Source organism: Silurus aristotelis (assembly GCF_946808225.1).
Source record: "Silurus aristotelis genome assembly, chromosome: 8".
In the NCBI taxonomy this organism is placed as follows: Eukaryota; Metazoa; Chordata; class Actinopteri; order Siluriformes; family Siluridae; genus Silurus; species Silurus aristotelis.
The window spans coordinates 4,925,732-4,946,423 of record NC_139581.1 but is presented as its reverse complement, the minus strand read 5'-3'; the positions used below and the strand labels follow the sequence as shown (position 1 = coordinate 4,946,423).

Here is a 20,692-nt window from a genome sequence, read left to right as displayed (position 1 = left end):
CAAAAGAAGATCCTGTAACACATGCTGTTTCTCCATCATTGAACATGTAAAGGCTCTGGCATGGAGGGTTGGTGTTGAATCTATAATGAGCTCAGATGTTGAGTTGATCAGGAGCTCCTTGTTCCACAACTCCACCTGACTGTAAAAGACTGCAGAATAGTCATTACTCTCAATTACAAACTCCGGTGCTAAAGATATTTCAAATTTTCCGGCATTTGTAACGATTCATAATCATTAAAATGTTCATAATTAAGGTTTCTTCCTCATACCATCTCCTTGCCAGTCACCACAGGAATATAAATATGACTTTATTCTATAATACCACATTCTATTAAGCTGTTTTGAGAAACTGTCCATTGTTAAAACGCTATAGAAATAAATAGAATTTAATTTAAATCATTTCAAAAAAATCAAAAAATACACACAGTGTGCTTTTTGTTGGCTTCAGGTGTGACTGAACTGGATTTGGAACGGATCAATGGCATGGCAAAAAGTGGGTTATTCTCCAAAAACATGATGATGATGATGATGATGATGATTACCCCGAGGTGGTATTTCTCAATTTTTTGACTGATACTCTTTTCTGAGTAGAATAAAACCTTAAATGGAGGTTTGGAGGTTTGCTACTGGTGGTTATCATAACAGCAAATGTGGAACGAGATGCTCTTAAGCGCATACAGATATTATGATCGGGTGTCCACAAACTTTTGAGTGCATTTCCTCAATGGTCTTAACAGAGTTGTGAAAGATGAAATGATCACAAAATATCCAAGTGGATAAAAAAACAAAATATAGCCTATTTATTCACTTTTATCCGATTACACAGTTTTTATTAAATATATAGTAAGAATACACAGTTTAATAAATAACAAATTTTAAAAAATCAAATAAATTCAAGTTTACGTCGGGTAAAGAAAAGTAAGAGCAGTGGCATGGCACGATAAGACACACAGTACATCAGCGTTCTATATAAAATATTCAACACCGGCAGCCAATGTTAAAATGGAATTATTTAGAAGTTTGGGAAAAGGGGATTTATTCTACAGAGATCTGACAAGCAGCAATAAGACGTCTTAAGTAAACATTTGAACATAAAACACATGATGCCACCATGACACGATAGAAAAAAACTAAACTCCTGAGAAGGGAGCATTCACTATTTAAATGCTAGTTATGTGCTCATGTTGTTTGGTTCAGTACGACGATGTGCAATGACGTCCGTTTCAGGCAGGAATTGCTTCAGACAGCTAACAGTATTTTATTTGCCATGAAAATCAGTGCCATAAGGGATACATTAGTAAACTTTCAACCTTTTCAATTGCCTTAGTTAGATGATATATACATATACGGTATAAATTAAAACAAACAACCAAAAAAAAAAAAAGAATCAAAAGCCAATGTCTAAAGGAGCTTGGAATACTGTTACCAAAAGCATCACAGCACCAAGATCATGGTTAGATGGTTAATCGAGCATCACATTGAATGCTATCTCACATTCGCTCTCACAAAAACTTTCCATTGCTTTTTTTGGGAAACGGCCCCAATTTATATAAAGACTTGAACCTCACTGGGTTTATTATGGATAAAGATCTGACCTCTGAAGTAAAATCCTAAAGTTAAAAACAAATTTAAAAGACAGCTAAAAAAAATTTAATATTGCAATAAATAAACAAACAAACAAACTCAAACCCTCCACACATGGACCTTCTCGGCCACCACGCACCAGTTTGCGTGATCCAAGTAGGCCTGCAGGATATGAAGTTCCTCGACATATTCCTCGATCAGCCGCGTCAGTTCCCCTTCTCTGAAGACGTGGTAATAGCGCAGGCACGACTCGTTCAGCTTGTCTTTACTCCACTGTTCCTGGTGATGAAGGGACACTGCGCTTTCCTGTCCGATATCTTCTCCATCGTCCTCTCCGAGTCGTCCGCTACCCGAGCGCTCCCTCTGTCTGGACACCAAGTCGGGTAACGGCACCGACGAACAATCCTGCACCAGCGTGACTGAAACCGCCTGATTTCCATTACTGCACTTGGTTTTATGCATCGTCTCGTGCGGCTCCGAGACGAACACGTCCTCTTCTAGGCTGTTCCTGGAGGACGGGTTAGTGAAAAAGCTGGACACTTGTCTGATCAGGGCTCGTCCTTTTGTGCTTCTCGTTTGGGTTCTTGCCTCGGGTTCATCAGCGGGGCTGCAGAAAGAGGTAGAGCGAGACACGGTCAGGCTGCTTAAATCCAACACAGAGTCCAGAGATCTGGAGAAAAACCAAAGCTTCTGCTTCCTCTGCTGTGCTGGACTCCCTGGATCTTCTTCATCCACCATTATTGATGTGCTTCTCAAGTTCCTGTGCATGTCGTCAGACTCTGGGGCATCGCTGGTGCTCTGGGTTCCGCTGCCGCGCTGCCGAGGTCTGAGATGTCCTCTTGAGGCAGAGGATAAAGGAGGGTTGGGGTTCCAGGGCACGAAGATGTCCTGCTTTTCAAACTTGCGCCTTTTCTGCTCCATGGCCCACACGTAGATCATGACTCGACCTCCGACTCGCAACGTGCGCGCCATTTCTTTTATAGCCCGGATGCGCCGCTCTTTGGTTGACATGTGGTGGATGACTGAAAAGAAAACATAATAATGATAATGAAAAGTTTTCCACGCATCACGCACAGTGCAAATGTTTTCAACAAGGGTTATAATAATTTCTCCAAAATACTGCCATAACACTAAGGCAAAGAATATGGCACAACATGGGGGATGCCGTCGACCAAAAAGGAAAAAATAAACAGACAAAGTAACGACAAAGAAAGCAAGATGGTAGATGGTATGGTAGAAGCTCAGATGGTAGAAGCTGTTCACAGTACAATCCAAGCTGGGATACGCTACAATATAGGGTCCTGCTTTGAAGTAGACGAAGATGCCTTTATCTGTCACATATACATAACATTTGGCCTTCAAAACACCTTAAAAACCACCATTCCCCAAAGTGAAGCACAGTGGTGTGTGCTTTATGTTGAGATAGTTAGGCTAGAGTGATAGTAGTAGAGGTCAACCGATTAATCGATAATTGATTGCTGGAATTATCGGCTATTGGCAAAAATCCATACCGATAGTTTTTCCGGCTTACAATCTACTGTCTTTACGAGAGCGACCTCTAGAGGCGATTCAATGACATCGCGTGCTGTTTGTTTTTATATGCGAGACTGTGCACTGCATGGAGAGTGCTATATTTTATGTATTATTTTTTATTTATTTATTATATAATAATATCCAATAAGTTATAAATTCATATTTACTTTATTTTACACGTTTTTATTATAAATTTCAGTACTAATTTACATGTTATGTTTGTTTTGTATCCAGTATCTATTTTAAAAACGTTAAGTTGATCGGTTGACCTCAACATAGTTCTCTTCCATATTTTTTTGTCATAATAGATTTATTGGTGCTCTGCATGATGTTAAAAATGTAGGATATAAGTATACTTATAACCAAACTCAGATTGATTCTAGTGCCAGATTAGATTTGATCATTCCTTGGTTTTTATGATGTTCAAGTAAGCTGTTTTATAATGTCTGAGACCCTCTGGAAACAGGTGTTTATTTTGAGATCACACTTTTTTACGGCCCTATTAGACCCTAGAAACTGGTTGCACCAGAACTAATTTACAGGTTTCGCAACTATACAATTTTAGCAGGTTGTTTTACTGTTAACTGTTAATTATATTAACTGTTTTGATACCTGGAACATTTTCATTTATTAGTTTTCAAAAACAAAGGCACATTTTCTTTAAAAGTGCTGAATCTGCTCTTTACAGAATCAAAATCAAGTCATTAATGCGCTTCAATTCCTGCTCGTTCTAATGTCAGATAGATAATAGATATTGTGTGCAATATAATACATGTAATACGACTGTTTAAAGTACTGTCCCCTTTCAATTATTTCAAATCCACCTCTGACAAAAACACAGAGAAGAAAATAGAAGTACACACACACACACGCACACACGCACACACCAACATTCAATTAGCAAAATGACCCTCTGCACTCAGGAGCGGTCGCATTAATCGCCTCCCTGAGGATGTCTGAAGGTTGCCAGGTGACCCGTACACACGGAAAAACCTTCTGTAACCAAGTAACGGAGCTTGTTTTGAACACTTCATCCTGGTTTTTAAAAAAAAGTAGTATGATGTGCTGAGACATTACTATTACAATTAATGACAGGGTCTGTGAGCAGATGGCGAGGAAGCTGTGTGGGGCGATTACATAAACTCATGAAGTTGAACAGTGAGCAACTTTGTAAAAGCTGAAATTACCTTAAGCGTCTGGTTTACAATATAATAACCACTCAATATGAAGCTTGTGATTTATTGAACATAAAGGTTTACATTTCCAGGCCAAAGAATGAACCAAATAGAAAACTAATATATGTATGGTTGTATGGATCTGAAAAACAAAAAGTATGGATCTGAAAAACAAGAACCCTGGAACACAAAAACCCAAACCACTTTCTGAAACTCCAAACCTAAGATGAAAATCCAACAATACAGTCTGAAAACCCAAGTTTCAGAAACCTAAATCCCACTCTGAAACCTCAAACACCACCCAGAACCCCAATGCCAAACACCAATCTGAACCTCTGATCCCAAACACCAATCTGAACCTCTGATCCCAAACACCAATCTGAACCTCTGATCCCAAACACCAATCTGAACCTCTGATCCCAAACACCAATCTAAACCTCTGATCCCAAACACCAATCTAAACCTCTGATCCCAAACACCAATCTAAACCTCTGATCCCAAACACCAATCTAAACCTCTGATCCCAAACACCAATCTGAACCTCTGATCTCAAATACCAACCTGAAACCCTAAATAACAAACACCAATTTAAACCTCAGATCCCAAAAACAATCTGGAACCCCAATCCCAAATACCAACCAGAACAACTGATTCCAAACACCAACATGAAACACAATCCCAAACACCAATCTGAACCCCAGATCCCAAACACCAATCTGAACCGCAAATCTCAAACACCAATCTGAACCTCTAAACCCAAACACTAATCTGAACCTCAAATCTCAAACACCAATGTGAACCTCTGATCTCAAACACCAACCTGAAACCCCAAATAACAAACACCAATCTGAACCTCAGATCCCAAACACCAATCTGAACCTCAAATCTCAAACACCAATCTGAACCTCTGATCCCAAACACTAATCTGATCCTCAAATCTCAAACACCAATGTGAACCTCTGATCTCAAACACCAACCTGAAACCCCAAATAACAAACACCAATTTGAACCTCAGATCCCAAACACTAATCTGAAACCACAATCCCAAATACCAACCTGAACCTCAGATCCCAAACACCAATCTGAAACTCGAAAGCCTACCCTCAAACCGCAATCTCAAAGCCTATCACACTTTGGTAAATTGGCTGATTAAATCAGTAAACTAGCAACTTTCTTGCAAATGGCAAATGAAGTGTTTGCCCCCTTCCTGATTTCTTATTTTATTTGCATGTTTGTCACACATTAATGTTTCAGATCATCAAACAAATTTAAATATTAGTAAAAGATAACACAAGTGAACACAACATGCAGTTTTTACATTTTTTATTATTTTTTTATTTTCTCCCGCTTATCCGTAATTCGGGTCGCGGGGGCAGCAGTCTAAGAAGGACCCTGCCTTCGACTGCTACACAATCCTCACAGCACCGTCCCTTACGGTCCCTCCTGCAGGTGGTGAGCCCACGGGAAGGCGGCCCCACATCACTCCGACGTCACGGACCTTGATATTTCACTCGTAAGGGAAGGTTTTTATTATTGAGGAAAAGCAAAATCCAAAACTACATGGTCCTGTGTGTAAAGGTGTTTGCTATCACAAATCCTATTCTGAAACACCAATGCCACTCTTCAGTCTAAACTAACTAAACCTACATCCCAGTCTGAAATCTAGACCTCCAAGCCCAGGACCAAATTCCATATGCCATTTCATGACCCTAAACATCAGCACAAAAGATCCCATTTACATGAGTACATTTGATACAAAAATAAAGTATGATTATGTATCACGTTCACAAAATCTAACACAAAACCACAATCTGACTTTGTAGAACAAAGTGAATCTGGCTGGAATATGAATCTGGTGTTACCTGCGATGGAGAGTACGGCATCGAAGCAACCATCTCTGTAGGGCAACCGCAGGCCGTCACACAGCTGAACCTCATGACCTTGACTCCAGGCCGAATCCACCAACGGGCGGCAAACGTCGCAGCCCATTTTGAAGATGTTTCCGTTGATGTGCAGGTATTTCCCGTTGCCACATCCTGTCGCAATAATGTTGTGCTTTACAATAATGCGCCAACAACCTTACAAGAACGAGTAACAGTGTACAAGCATAGCGAAAAGCGCTTAGTCCTTTAAACGACTCAATCATTTAGTCAGGCAGGTTACGTTCTGATTCGCTCGTTGGGTTTTATACGCTGACAAATTGCATTTCATTTCCAACAAATGTCAAACCAGAGGAGAATCTTGAGCTCATTAAGTGAACAGCGGGATGTTTCTCAAACCGAACGAACAATCGCTGTTCTCTAAATGAGCTTGTGGTCTGAAAAAAAAAAACAAAAAAAATCACCATTAAAAAAAACCAAACATTTTCACCACTTAACATCAAGATTTGAGAAGCGATAAAGGTCACAGCAAGGACATATCGAATCCAGAAAAGCCTGAATGCTCATCTTTTGCTGGTAGTAAGAAGACATAACAGTGTGTCCTCACCCACATCGGCGACAATGCTGCCCGGCTCCTGCTCCAACAGGAACTGCTTGACTCTCGGCCAAGCCTTGTAGCGGCTGTCGTTAAAGAACGGTGCGATCCTCTCGTACACGCTGTGAACATGGTCTCTCTCCAGCTGGCTGGCAGCCTCGTCCATGCTGCTCACAAATTAGCCATGCACTGCATCTTCAGCGCTTTGAGAACGAGAGCAGGAGAAACAGAGAGCGAGAGAGAGAGAGAGAGAGAGAGAGAGAGAGAGAGAGAGAGAGAGAGTGTGCAGGAGGGAAAGAAACAGTTCCTTATCTATCCCTGTGAGAAGTGAGGCAGAACTGACAAACAGCACCATCAGTCTGGCTGCAAAATCAACACAACAAAATCTTAATGTGCCGAGGGACACAAGAGGGGGGGCTAGTGTAATAAACCCAGCTCACTGATCTGATCCATCAAATACCTGTCCAGGTGGGTGTTCACTAATATACTACTCAACACGCTCGACATCCAAGACTTACTTTCTATACAATAAAGGTAAAGCGCATCTACTAATAATTATACAAATGTAAGTTTTTTGCCAATATGTTAAAAAAACGATGCATCGCGATACAAACGCCAATGTTTTATGCAGATGCACCAATAAATCCTATTATTTCTAACGTAGAGGTTATTTAGATTATGTATAGAATATAAAATGCCTATTACATATTAGAAATTAACAATCTAATGCATGGGGTCTTTAACGTTTTTTTTTTTAGGTCAAGGACCCCTTAGGTGATAGAGGCATGGGGCACAGGACCCCCTGATAAAAAACGTGTCGAGCATAGCCACTGATATGCATAGAAACCAATCCTATTACGCTAGTTTTATTATGTTAAGGCAATTGGAACTATGTTGTTGTACCTGCGTTGTTGTCTGCATATTTTCATAGATTTTCAAATCTCTTAAAAAGATTCATGCATTATCACAAACATATTTCGCAATTCAGAGTTATTATTCTTATTATTAAGTTATTCACAGTTTTATCAATTTTCTAAACATTAACTTAACATTTTTGACAATTTTACTGTACAATCAGACATTTACATGAACTTCAGCCTCAATTCTAATAGAATTCTAATGCAACATTTTTTACATTGAACATTTTATATTAGATTTTTTTAATTAAACATTTTATATTAGATTTCTTTAATTAAACATTTTATATTAGATTTTTTTTATTAAACATTTTATACTAGATTTTTTAATTAAATATTTTATATTAGATTTTTTTATTAAATATTTTATATTAGATTTTTTTTATTAAACATTTTATATTTGATTTTTTTAATTAAATATTTTATATTAGATTTCTTAAATTCAATATTTTATATTATTTTTTAAATCAGATATTTTATATTTGATTTTTAAAATTAAACATTTTATATTAGATTTTTCAAATTAAACATTTTATATTTGATTTTTTTAATTAAACATTTTAGATTCGATTTTAAAAAATAAACATTTTATATTAGATTTTTTTAATTAGACATTTTAGATTAGATTTTTTTTATTAAACATTTTATATTAGATTTTTTTAATTAGACATTTTATATTTGATTTTTTTTAATTAAACATTTTGTATTAGATTTTTTTTTTTCCAACAAATATTATTTGTGATTCAACATCAATTAGCAGACCCCTTGCAGAACCGCCACGGACCCCATGGGAATCGTGGACCCCTGGCTGAACACCCATGATCCAAGTTTTATTTTGTACGGCATGCAGTGGCTCAGAGACACAAACAAATAAAGCAGAATTAAAAACAATAATGTTTTCTTTCGATATGAAAACCAGTATTTTTCCAGATGCGTGTATTATTTTGCTAATAACTATTAGGACTTTTTTTAAAAAATAGGCATAATTTTAAAAAAGAAAGCTATCTGATGCAGCTACTGTTTGAAACTCAGACTAGAAATGCTTTGAGAAAACTTTGTTCTCAGATACACCACCCATGGCTCAGGGACTGACTGATAACTTTATGCTGGCCACAAGGTACACACACCATCTACACTTGCTATCTCGTTGGAGACACAATATACGAACTAAAAGTATTGACATTCCAGGCGTATGTGGTTCTGCCCCAGACTGTTACCACAAAGTTTGAGGCACCAAATTGTATGGGATTATTCTGGATTTCATAGCATGAAATTCTATCTTCACTTGAACTAGGAGACAAAAACCTGTTTTACGAAGATATGCTTTACATAGTTTGGAGTGGAGGATCTCCTGCTATAGAGCTCTGACACCAACCCTGCTTAACAAGATGAATGTGAACGCTGACTGCACCCCAGGTCTTCTAACCTCACCTACATCAGTACATGGCTTAACGAACACCCTTGAGGCTTAAAGAATCTCACACAAATCTCCAAACGCGCTCTCCAAAATCTAGTGGAACATCTTCTCAGAGGAGTAAAGGCTGTAAGTGGGAATGGGGACTAAATGTGGGATGGGTTGTTCAAATAGCACATACAAATCTAAATGATGAGGTGTCCACAAACCTTTTTTCATATAGTGTATCCATAGTTGTAGCATAGGTTCATGAAGACATGATCATTTTGGTGGTTGTTTTTGGTAATTTTATGGCTTCTTGGCTTTGTTCAAACAGCAACAAATGGAAGTTTGGCGCATGAGGGTAGACTAAGCTTTTGTTAGGGGCTCCTTGTTTTTTGTGTGACTAATGCGTGTCTAAACAAAATACAAATATGAACAAAATGTAAAAAACGCAATGTGGCATCGGGATGAAGTTAGCGTTATGCGAGACCAAATAACACCATACAGTTACTGATTATCTTCCTATTACAGCATTTGCTTGAAATCTGGCAACATTAAAGGGGCATGTTTTTGCCAAATTAATGAAATTTGAATGTGCAGGAGTTGCTCAGGACAAGAGCAAAATTGGAGTGACCGCAGACATGAAGTGTACACTGTGATCTTTTGTAGTGCTTCTCACACCCACTGTGTCCTTGGTGAGATCTGGATCTTTCATAAAACACTCCTCCTCACAGCGGGCACATCAAATTACCTCACAGCCTAGGACAACATCACCACGCATCAGAAATAGCACCGAGTGCTTTCTATAATGATCCCACTCCCACACACAGGCTCAGCAGCCTCTTCAGAAGAGCCACCTCATCCTCCACCTCAGCTCAGCTTGAATCCGTTTAACCCTTACAAACTCAGAGCATAATTCCTTGCCTTCCTACATACATACACTCTATTGGACACCTGACTTCTCCAGGCATATGTGGTTCTTCCTCAAACTGTTACCACAAAGTTTGAAGCACACAATTGTATAAGACGTCTTTGGATGAGGTAGCAGGAAATTTTCACTTCAAACTAGGAGACCCAAATCTGTTCCAGTTTGACAATGCTCCTGTGCACAAAAGCCAGCTTTGTGATGAAGATATAGTGTACAAGGGTTGAAGTTTAGGATCTCCTGCTATAGAGCTTTGACCTCAACCCCTACTGAAAACCTTGGTTGAATTAATCTAACAAAAAAATCTCCACAAGCACACTATAAAATCTAGTGGAACATGTTTCCAGAAGAGTGGAGGTTCTTATAACAGCAAATGGAGACTAAATGTGGAATGGGATGTTCAAGAAGCACATAGTGACCTTGTGGTCACAAACATTTGTCTACTGTATATACAGTAGTTCACGCCATAATCTGGAATTCTTCATGGTCGGCATCTTAACATGCCTTCCATCTCCTGCATTTGGTGCACTTTGGAATGTATTTTAAGGCATTGGAAAAGATGTTGGACGTCTGATTGGAAGGTCATGGGTTTAAATCCCAGCACCAACAAGCTGCCACTGCTGGGCCCTTGAGCAAGGCCCTTAACCCTCAACTGCTCAGCTGTATAACTGAGATAAGTGGAAGTTGCTCTGGATAAGGGGGCGTCTGCCAAGTGTAAATATATGTAAATGTATGTAAATGTATTTTTAAATTGTATTCGCTATACATTTAGAGATCAACACCAATCAGACATAACTTAAAAAAAGCAATGACAGGTGACGTATAGAACATTGATGATACTCGTTACCGTGGCAGCTTTAAAGGAGCGGGATATATTATTCAGCAAGCGAACAGTCAGTTCTCAAAGTTGATGTGTTGGAAGCAGGAAAAATAGGCAAACGTAAAGACGTGAGCAACTTTGACACGGGCCAAATTGTGATGTCCAGATGACTTGGTCAGAGCATCTTCAGCACCACAGGTCTTGTAAGATGTTCACAGTGTGCAGTGGTTAGAACCTACCAAAAGTGTCCCTGAAAAAGACAACCGGTGAACCGGGAAAAAAATTAGGCTAAAAGTTCTTCCAACCCTATTGAAAGAAGCCATTTCTAAGAGCCTGAATATACTCAGCTTCATAGCTCATGTGAAACCACTAAAAAAACAAAAAACAAAACATACATTTGGCAGTCAGATGAGGGGAAAATAAAAAAAATGGTCTTCTCGCTTAAAAGATAACAGAAACTAGACCTGAGTCTTTGAAAGATACCAAGCACAAGTCCACAGAGGGCCATTAATGCATATTAGGATAATAGTTTCATGGATCTGGGGAGCAAATCGATTAGAACTGCTACCAGAGGTGATATTTCACAGCGCGATATACGAAGACATCGACACGCCACAAGAATTATCGCCGACCTTCGTGAAAACAGTCACGAACAAATAAATCGACGATGCAAAGCAAAGGGACATTTTGTAAATGAATCTTGGATGCCTCCTGCATTTGTAAAAAAAAAATAAATAAATGTGGGTTTCACGGGTTTTCGAAAAGGAGACTGAAAATGATCACTGAGAACATGTTTGTGTCTCACAACCGTTCAAAAGTGAAAAATCCCACTACAGTCAAATTTTAACCTTCTGGCAGAGGCAGAGTTTTTTTATTTATTTATTTATTTATTTATTTAATTTACCAGTCCAAAATTACACTGAAGAAAAAAAATGACCCCCCACTCATTGTACCAAACCTGCCAACCTCCAAAAGAAAGTATGCTAGTATGGCAGCACAAGTGATTCCTCCAAAATGCACCCCACCCCTACCCCCCAGTAAAAACAATAACTAAAACCAGATGTTCTGGTAATAAATGACAGGAAGCTCCACCCCATTTCACTTGTGCATGCTCAACTCGGAAACCTATTTGTTCTACCAAAATGTAAATACGCCTACAACGAAATTTCTAACCTAACCTTTTACAAATAACGTTAACTGCTATGATAATCAGGAAAAAAAGTAAAAGTATTTTACTCCCCTCAAAAGCAGCAAAAATAGCAGAAAAACAGTAAAATTGTTCGGACCTGATTATAGTTTGTTTTAATCTGTCCTTTTTTTTTTTTTACATTTTAATGTGCATCTAAGGATTTTATGACTGCCAACAAGCAGTTCCTGATTACAGCACCTTGCGGAGAAAATTTTGTTCTCCGCAAATCCCAGTGATGTTAGGAGTCTGGGGTCAGCCATAAAATTCCACCCCTGGAGTACAGAGGGTCAAGGGCCTCGCTCAGGGGCCCCAGCTTGACAATACCGGGCCTTAAACCCACGACCTTCCGATCAGTAACCCAGAGCCTTAATCAATGAGCTACCGCCAAACAACAAACCATGTGCACTCCATGAACTAATGAAAAGTCATGAACTCAACATTTAAACAAAAGTATTCGCACCCCTTTGGCACATTTACAGCTTTGAAGCCTCAATCAATGAATGCATTCTGAAGTTAGTTCTTTTGATCACAGAATACCTGCAGTCTACAGGTATGTTGGGAGCGAACATGGTTAGAACAGTATGGTTTGTTTCTTTTTTTAAACTAGGCTTCGCAAAGTGACAGAAAAGTTCCAATAAATTTCCAGAAACCTTTCATTGGAACTTCAATTGGGAAATATTCCAATATAACAGGAATTGATAGAAATAAATAGAACATTAGTTGAAATTTATATCATCATATACAAAGAAATATTCTGTTTTTTGGCATAATCTGACGCATGCAAATTAATACAGAACTAAAATATCTAAATTTTTGACTGATTTAATTGTTAATGTATTTTTGTTGCACAAAAGCTTTCACACAGCACAAGGACGTTTTTACAATAAATGTATGCAATATTTATGTAATTTACTCAAATCTATGTAATTTTTTGACATTGATTGTGTGCAGGATTTTTTTTTTAAAGATGTGCGTTATGCAAAGTGCATTTAGGGGGCGTGGCCTCAGTGGCCCTGAAGTAATTGTGTGAATGTGATTGAAATTGCATTGATTGTTTTTCTTTTTTTTTTTCTTTCAAATACACTCAAGTTCCCTTTTATAGGCTAACCTGCAATTTTGTACATTTCCATCTTATTCTCATTCATTCCTATTTATTCTAGTTAATTCCCATGAGAAGTTTCCAATATTGAAAATTCCTAGTATTTTGCAACCCTAGCTCTAACTTTCGCCATCATTACAATCTCGTTATTGCTTGTTTGGATCGTCTTATGTCTTTGCCTGTCAAGATTCACGCACGGTTGTCTTTCCTCAAGCCTGCACATCTCCGACTCATCTCTGCACCCTGTTTTATCTCCCAGTTCTCCTTCGGTTTCACAGTGCACCCTGACGAGAGGGTTGTGGCGCCGTTATCTTTATGTGGCAGCCTTGGGGGAAAACGCGCTCTATAAATAAAGCGGCATTTTTATTAGAATCAGTCATATAAAACCCCCCTAGGCTGGCGATTACTTTTATAAGCTTGACGCCCCGGAAAGAACACCACCCATGACAGTCGGGTTCAGGCGCAGGAAAGCGTTCGCCTCAGCGGTCATCCTTCATGCTGTCCATATGTCGAGTGATATTAAAGCAACGATCTTGGTCCTAATGATCTCTCAGATGGTGTGTCTTCAAGAAAAAAACAAACAAAAAAAACACCACCACAAAAAGATGAGCTCATTCATCAGACGTGATGATGCATTTTCTTTGGGGCCGTCACCTGGATTTGTGATGCATGTCATGTAGAGATGTGCAAATGCAGTCTATTCTGAGGCAGCGCAGGTCGCGTGGGTGGCAGCGCCAGACTCTGTAGCGGTCGCTCATTACAGCCAATATCTGGCTGCGATCACCAAAAAATTCAACAGCGAATGATTAGATTTTTTCAGAGCACAGCTGATGCCTTATTATCTCAGCAAACAGATTAAATTCTTTTGCTCCCACATTAGCAGATGAAGGATGGGTAAGGAGAGATCTAATTAAACCCACACGCTCATATTCACTCAGTCATATCATTGTTAGGAAACACCAGGGATTGTTTTCTTTTGTCCGAATTAATTTTATTAGGGATAATATACTCTGAGAGATGCTGGTAGGAAAAAATACAGTAATCTCTGCGATAAACAACACCCCAAAAATGCTATTTTATGTTAACGGTACTGTACTGTATTCAAATTTTTTTTCATTTTATACTGAATAATTATATTTTTATTCATAATTTTTAACATAAAACTCCATAAAAACAATTCCCTATAAGTTTTTTGGTCTACGGCGCTCTCTGCGAGAGAGCGGGAAAATCAGCCAAACGAATTAGTTATGTGGCGAACGCAATCAAACGATATGCAAAACAAGTATAAAGTTCTCTTATATTTTATGAAAGAAAAAAAAGAAAAAATCAGAATTGTTTTCTAATAATGTATTGAACAATGAGGAACTGATTTTGCAACATGCTTTCTTTTAATAAATGTGTCATCCACAGTGAAATTTAATACCACAAAATGCAATTTTATGTTTACGGTACTGTACTGTATCAACATTTGACTTCATTTTATGATTAATAATTATATATTTATTCTTAAATTTCATTATTTCAACATAAAACTCTATTAAAACAATTCCCTATAAGTTTTTTGGTCTACGGTGCTCTCTACGAGAGGCCGAGAAAATCAGCCAAACTAATTAGTTATGTGGCGAACGCAAGTCCGCGATAAACCAACCGGGGGCGTGAGATTCAACTGCGGTAAAAAGCGGGGGATTACCGTATAGTAGGGATATGCTGGTTGAAGTGGTCTGATATGAAGCAGTGTTACTATTACCATGCTGAAGTTTTTTTTTCTACAGCACATTCTGAAGAGTTTTATGACTTTCCTAATGTACAACAGCAAACTGCTTATATTTACCGTACTTGTTTAAAATGCATACTTTCTATGGATAAAGTATTGTGACAAATGACTTTTGTGGTTCTTCTCCAAAACTGATACCACAAAGTTCGAGGCCCACAATTGCATAGAATGTCTTTGCACTCAATGTCATTACATTTACCCTTTCCCTGAACTAGGAGACCCAAACCTGCTCCAGCACGACATTGATCCTGTGCACAAAGCCAGCTCCATGAAGATATGTTTTACATGGGAAGATCTTGTGGGAGCTCTGACCTCAACCCTATAGAACTGAATGAATGTAAACGCTGAATGCACCTCAGGCCTCCTCACCTCATCTACCTCAGTACCTGACTTTATTTACACCACTGTAGCTGAATGAATCTCCACAAAACTACTCCAAAATCGACTGCAGCATCTTCACAGAAGAGTCCTCTAGCACTGCTCGACTGGTACCACCTTCTCTCAGGGTAAGATGTAAGTATACTTACAAGGCTCTTCTCTGTTCTGGCACAGAGGTGGTGGAATGAGCTTTCCCTAGATGTCCAAACAGCGAAGACCCTGAAGACCTACTTGTTCCTGAAACTCTTAAACTAGCACTTTTCAAGATTGCTTCGTTTAAAATAAATAAATGATTAAATAAATAAAAACTCAACAGAGTTGTAGGCTGATTTATCTTAAGTTCTAGCATACCAGTGTAGATTTATTCATTGACAGAGACTCAAAGTACTTTGTACGTCACTCTGGACACGGACGTCTGTTAAATGCCATAAATGTAAATGTAACAGCAAAAGGGGAACTAAACGTGGAATGGGAAGTCAAGATTTCTTGGATTTAGGTTAGATTTTATTTAAAATAAATTAATTTAAAAAAGGTGTAGGAATTGCTTTCTAATAATGTATTAAACAATGAGGAACTGATTTTCGAGTGCGTCATCCACAGTAAAATATAATATACAATAATCCCGTTTATCGCGATAGTAACGTTTCAAATCCGCCTGCAATAAACATAAAACCGCGATAAACAGAAAAAATGCTATTTTATGTTTACGGTACTGTACTGTATTAACATTTGACTTCATTTTACAATGAATCATTATATTTTTTTATTAATAAATGTAATTATTTCAACATAAAACTCCATAAAAACAACTCCATATAAGTTTTTTGGTCAAATTAGTTATGTGGCGAACGCAATTCTGCAATAAACCATGGGGGGGCGCCAGATTCGAACCGCCGTAAAGCGGGGGATTACTGTATAAATTCTAATAACATCAGGAATGTACACATTCATGCAAACTGAATTACGATTTTTCTGTGCAAAAAAAATAAATTATCTATTGAAATGTACAATATAAAATTGTTATATAATATAATATTTATAGAATATAAAATAAGCTATTCTTATTCCGCCTTAAAGGTGGAAAATCTGATATTTGCAATATTTCTTTCTTAGTAATAAAACACACCTAGAAAAATCTCGGCTGTATTGACTGATTGTTTGTTTGTTTATTAATTAATTTCATAGCTTCATAGAGTCCAGCGCAACCCGCAAAAAAAAAAACGGTAGTCAATGCCAAATTAAACACTTGTACAAACTGGAACTTGGATTAGATTAGATCTATGGATTTCACACGCACCAGACTTAAAACCTTGAAGTAACGTATTAAACACTATCACCATCAAATCACTAATTGAGGGAATTTTATTAGGGAGGATGATGTTCATTCTTTAGGACATTTCCAGGGTTTTATAATGTTGCCAAATGCACTTTTAAAGCTGAATGTACGAAGGAAAAAAAAGTCTGTATATAGATGCCTTGCGTCTAAAATTGTATTATAAAGATTATTCCAGGTCTCACATTTGAGAGTAATTTGGCTCGAACAATTGCTCTCAGTCTCGGCTCTGGAGAAAAAAAAAAACCTCCTTTGTACAAACTCCATTTCATCCCAGTCAGAGTTGCTCTATTTTGGCACGGTGTCTGTACGATGGTGTGAATTGTGCTGTTTACACTGAAATGACACTGACTCATCTTCACTAAAAGAACAAACACTGCCTTGGTCTCACACTTCTATAAAAACATCTCATTGTTAGGTGTCAGTTGTGCAGCCCATGTGGAGCTGATCTGGAGTATTTGTGTTGCACTAAAGCTCTATTTGAATTGGATTCTTTGTGCATGTGAAGGCGGGGTAATGCCATTATAACCAGAGAACCAAGTTGGCACAGGTTGCATTATATCCTGTGGTGGGAAAAAAAAAAAAAAAGAAGATTTAGAACTTTACAGTTTAAAACAAACCAGGAAATGTCTGCTTTTGACTATTGTTAGAAACTTGAGCAGAAAAAATTGAATAAAACCACGTTTAAACCTGGAGAACAAGAAAATAAGGGCGTCTTCCAAATGCCATGAATGTAAAGCAAATTTCGGGGGGCCAAGCACCGATACGTTCACACGCGTACTATACCGTGTCGAACTATCATAGTAACGCAAAGACACAACTTCAGGCAAAAGGGTGGATTGAAGATCATTTTGCTCATAGGGGTGTTAAGGAAATATCGTCACAGGCGAGTATTGCGATATTTTGTTTGCCGATTCTGTATCGATTCTCAAAAACACAATATCGATATTTTTTTTTAAAAAGACGCAAGATTGTTGTTTCGTTTTGAGGTTATATCCCGAAAGCTAGATAGAAAGCTAGTTCAAGCAAAAATACATTTTAATTCTACTGCATCCAAAGACGTCTTATACATCTGTCTGCCTCCAGCTTTGTGGAAACAGTTTGTGGAAAAAACACATATGGCTGAGAAAGACTGAAAAACTCCAGTCTTTCCATCCATTCAACTATCCATCATTTCATCTTACAGTACATCCATCCATCAATCCATCCATTCATCTTACTATCCACCTGTCCATCATTTCTCTATCTAGCCATTATCTATCTATACATCCATCCATACTATCCATTCATTCCTCTTACTCCCCATCTTACTATTTATCCATATATCTATCTATCACCTATCTAACTATCCATCCATCCATCATTTATCTATCCATTATCTATCTTACTATCCATCCATGCATCAAACTACCCATCTATTTATACTACTATCCATCAATTTATTTATCTATCCATCCATCCATCATCTATCTTACTATCCATCCATTCATCCTACTACCATATTACTATACATCCATCATATGATTCATCTATTCATCTTACTATCCAACCATCATTTATCTATAAATCATCTCACACTATGCATTCATCTTACTATCCATCCATTCATCTTACAATGCATTCATTTATCCTACTCTCCGTCTATCCACCCCATTATTTATCTTACTTTCCATCCATCCATTTCACTATACATCTATCTTACTATCCATCCATTCATCATACTACCCATCTATTTATACTACTATCCAGCCATCCATCCATTTATCTATGCATCATTTATTTTACTATCCATCCATTCATCCATCCATCTATCTTACTATCCATCCATTCATCATACTACCCATCTATTTATACTACTATCCAGCCATCCATCCATTTATCTATGCATCATTTATTTTACTATCCATCCATTCATCCATCCATCTATCTTACTATCCATCCATTCATCCATCTATGCATCAATCATCTCTCACTATACATTAATCTCAGTATCCATCCATCCATCCATCCATCCATCCAACCATCTACCTTACTATGCATTCATTTATCCTACTATCCATCTATCTATCCATCATCTATCTTACTATCTATTCATCTATCCATCCATCATCTACCTTACTATGCATTCATGTATCCTACTACCCATCTATCATCTATCTATCCATCCATCTATCCATCATCTATCTTACTATCTATCCATCCATCTATCCATCATCTATCTTACTATGCATTTATTTATCCATCTATCCATCTATCCATCATCTCTTACTATGCATTTATTTATGCTACTATCCATCTATCCACCCTACTATTTCACTTACTTTCCATCCATTCCTCTCACTACCATTCTTACTATCCATCCATCATCTGTTTCACTATACATCTATCTTACTATCCATCCATTCATCTTATGTAGTGCACTGGAGTATAAACACTTGTAAATGTTCAGCAGGCCCTAGAGGAGCAGAAGTTTCATGGATTTGAACTCACACACACTGAACAACTTCTTATATTTAACTACAGCAGTTCCTATAACAGTAAACCATGCAGGGGCTCAATAGGACACGTGATGCAGAACCTTCACTCTCATCTCTGTCTCACTCATTTCTCTGATGTTCTCGCTCAGTGGTGCACTATGGAGTGCACAGGATGCAGCTTCAGACATGCGAAGATACTTTTCTAAACGCAGTTCTGCAGTAGAGATTTGAAGGTGTTCCTCTAGAGTAGGAACTCTTACGCAGAAAGTTCGCCTTCACCTGGGACTCGAGTTGTGACGTCACATTCAACCTAAAAACGCTGCAGCAGCGTTACGTACCTTCGTGTCCTTAGGTGACAGAGAGAGAGAGAGAGAGAGAGAGAGAGAGAGAGAGAGAGAGAGAGAGAGAGAGAGAGAGAGAGAGAGAGAGAGAGAGACTCACATCCACATCTTCACCGCACAGAGTCACATCTCCATCCGGTGATGATCAGATTCGATCCTTCTAAGTGACGGCAAAAAACCGCAGCCACAAACGCGACATGTTCATGTTTCCCAAACCGTAACACCACACGCCCCGCCCACTACACTCCGATTGGCTGGCAAATCAATCAATGAAAACGCTTAAAGAATCATTTATTTAAAAATCAACGAGTAAATTAACGCAAAAATCCGTTAAATAATAAATAACATTACATTTAAAAATGGCTTTAAAAAGCACTTTCTGGTTTTCTTATTTTCTTTTCTATTCACCGTTGTCACAGGCTTGTGAACGACGTCTAAACCGGCCAATCAGATAAGCGCAAACCGGCCAGCCTTCGGGAGCTCAAAAACACCGGACCAATCGTTGCGTTCGGAAGGCGGGCCTTATTGGTAAACGGCAATAAAACAAGGGCGTCATATTTCGCTGCCGCCATTGGCCAGTTGAAGTCACGTGAGCCCAAACGTGACTTGCACTTAGTGAATATTTATATAAACTTATTTTATAACGTTTTGTTTACTGATGCAATTAACTTTAAACATGAAAGAAACTCGATCTATTTACCTGTCCATCCATCCAACTACACATCAAGGCATCTTGCTATTCATTTGTTCATCAATCTTTCTATCCATCCATCATACTATCCATGCATGCATCCATTTATTATTTCTATCTAGCCATCTATTCATGCATGCATCTTTCCATCCATCTTTCTATCCATTTATGATACTTCCATCCACCTCTCTTCTCCCTCTCTCTAATCCTTATACAGTGTAGGTGTATGGTGATTAAACACTTGTAGATAGTCATCAGGCTCGAGTGGAAATGAGAGACACGAGGAGAGACATGATGGTTTGAGGAACTACACAAAATATTTGGAAAAACCTACCTGCTTAGTTCCTTCATAAACTATGTGCAAGCGTAGCTAGAACAATTGATGCGGTTTTGCGTGTTCACACCAAATATTGATTTGATTCGGGTTTTTTCTTCTGTTCATTTACTTTCCATTGTGTTCATTGATAGAAATTCAACAAGTCCTTATGGGTGTTTATAAATACAACCAGTTTTTGTAATCTCAGACAAGAATCCGATTTCCGTAAACAAGTCGAATATTAAACACTGTTTTTAGCAATCGTTCAA

General features: G+C 38.1%; 1 protein-coding gene across 2 annotated transcripts; it reads right to left on the bottom strand.

Moving 5' to 3' along the window:
• Positions 1 to 781: 781 nt before the first annotated feature.
• trmt9b (tRNA methyltransferase 9B) lies at positions 782 to 19,980 on the bottom strand. 2 transcript variants are annotated; one of them, XM_083548059.1, is made up of 4 exons: positions 19,825 to 19,980; positions 6,780 to 6,970; positions 6,155 to 6,328; positions 782 to 2,606 (listed from the first exon to the last, which is right to left on the bottom strand). In XM_083548059.1, the coding sequence occupies exons 2-4, from the start codon at positions 6,931 to 6,933 to the stop codon at positions 1,684 to 1,686; spliced, it is 1,251 nt and encodes a 416-aa protein (XP_083404185.1). In that variant the 5' UTR covers positions 6,934 to 6,970; positions 19,825 to 19,980; the 3' UTR covers positions 782 to 1,683. The 2 variants fall into 2 exon arrangements, with proteins under 2 accessions (XP_083404185.1, XP_083404184.1); XM_083548058.1 differs by lacking the exon at positions 19,825 to 19,980 and adding an exon at positions 19,517 to 19,664.
• Between the last annotated feature and the right edge of the window lie 712 nt (positions 19,981 to 20,692).

Coding starts and splice junctions, on each gene's coding strand:
- trmt9b (XM_083548059.1), bottom strand. CDS start 6,933: ATGGACGAGGCTGCCAGCCAGCTGGAGAGAGACCATGTTCACAGCGTG. Junction 6,329..6,779: donor CAGCATTGTCGCCGATGTGG/GTGAGGACACAC, acceptor TTATTGCGACAG/GATGTGGCAACGGGAAATAC. Junction 2,607..6,154: donor TGCCGTACTCTCCATCGCAG/GTAACACCAGAT, acceptor TTTTCTTTTCAG/TCATCCACCACATGTCAACC.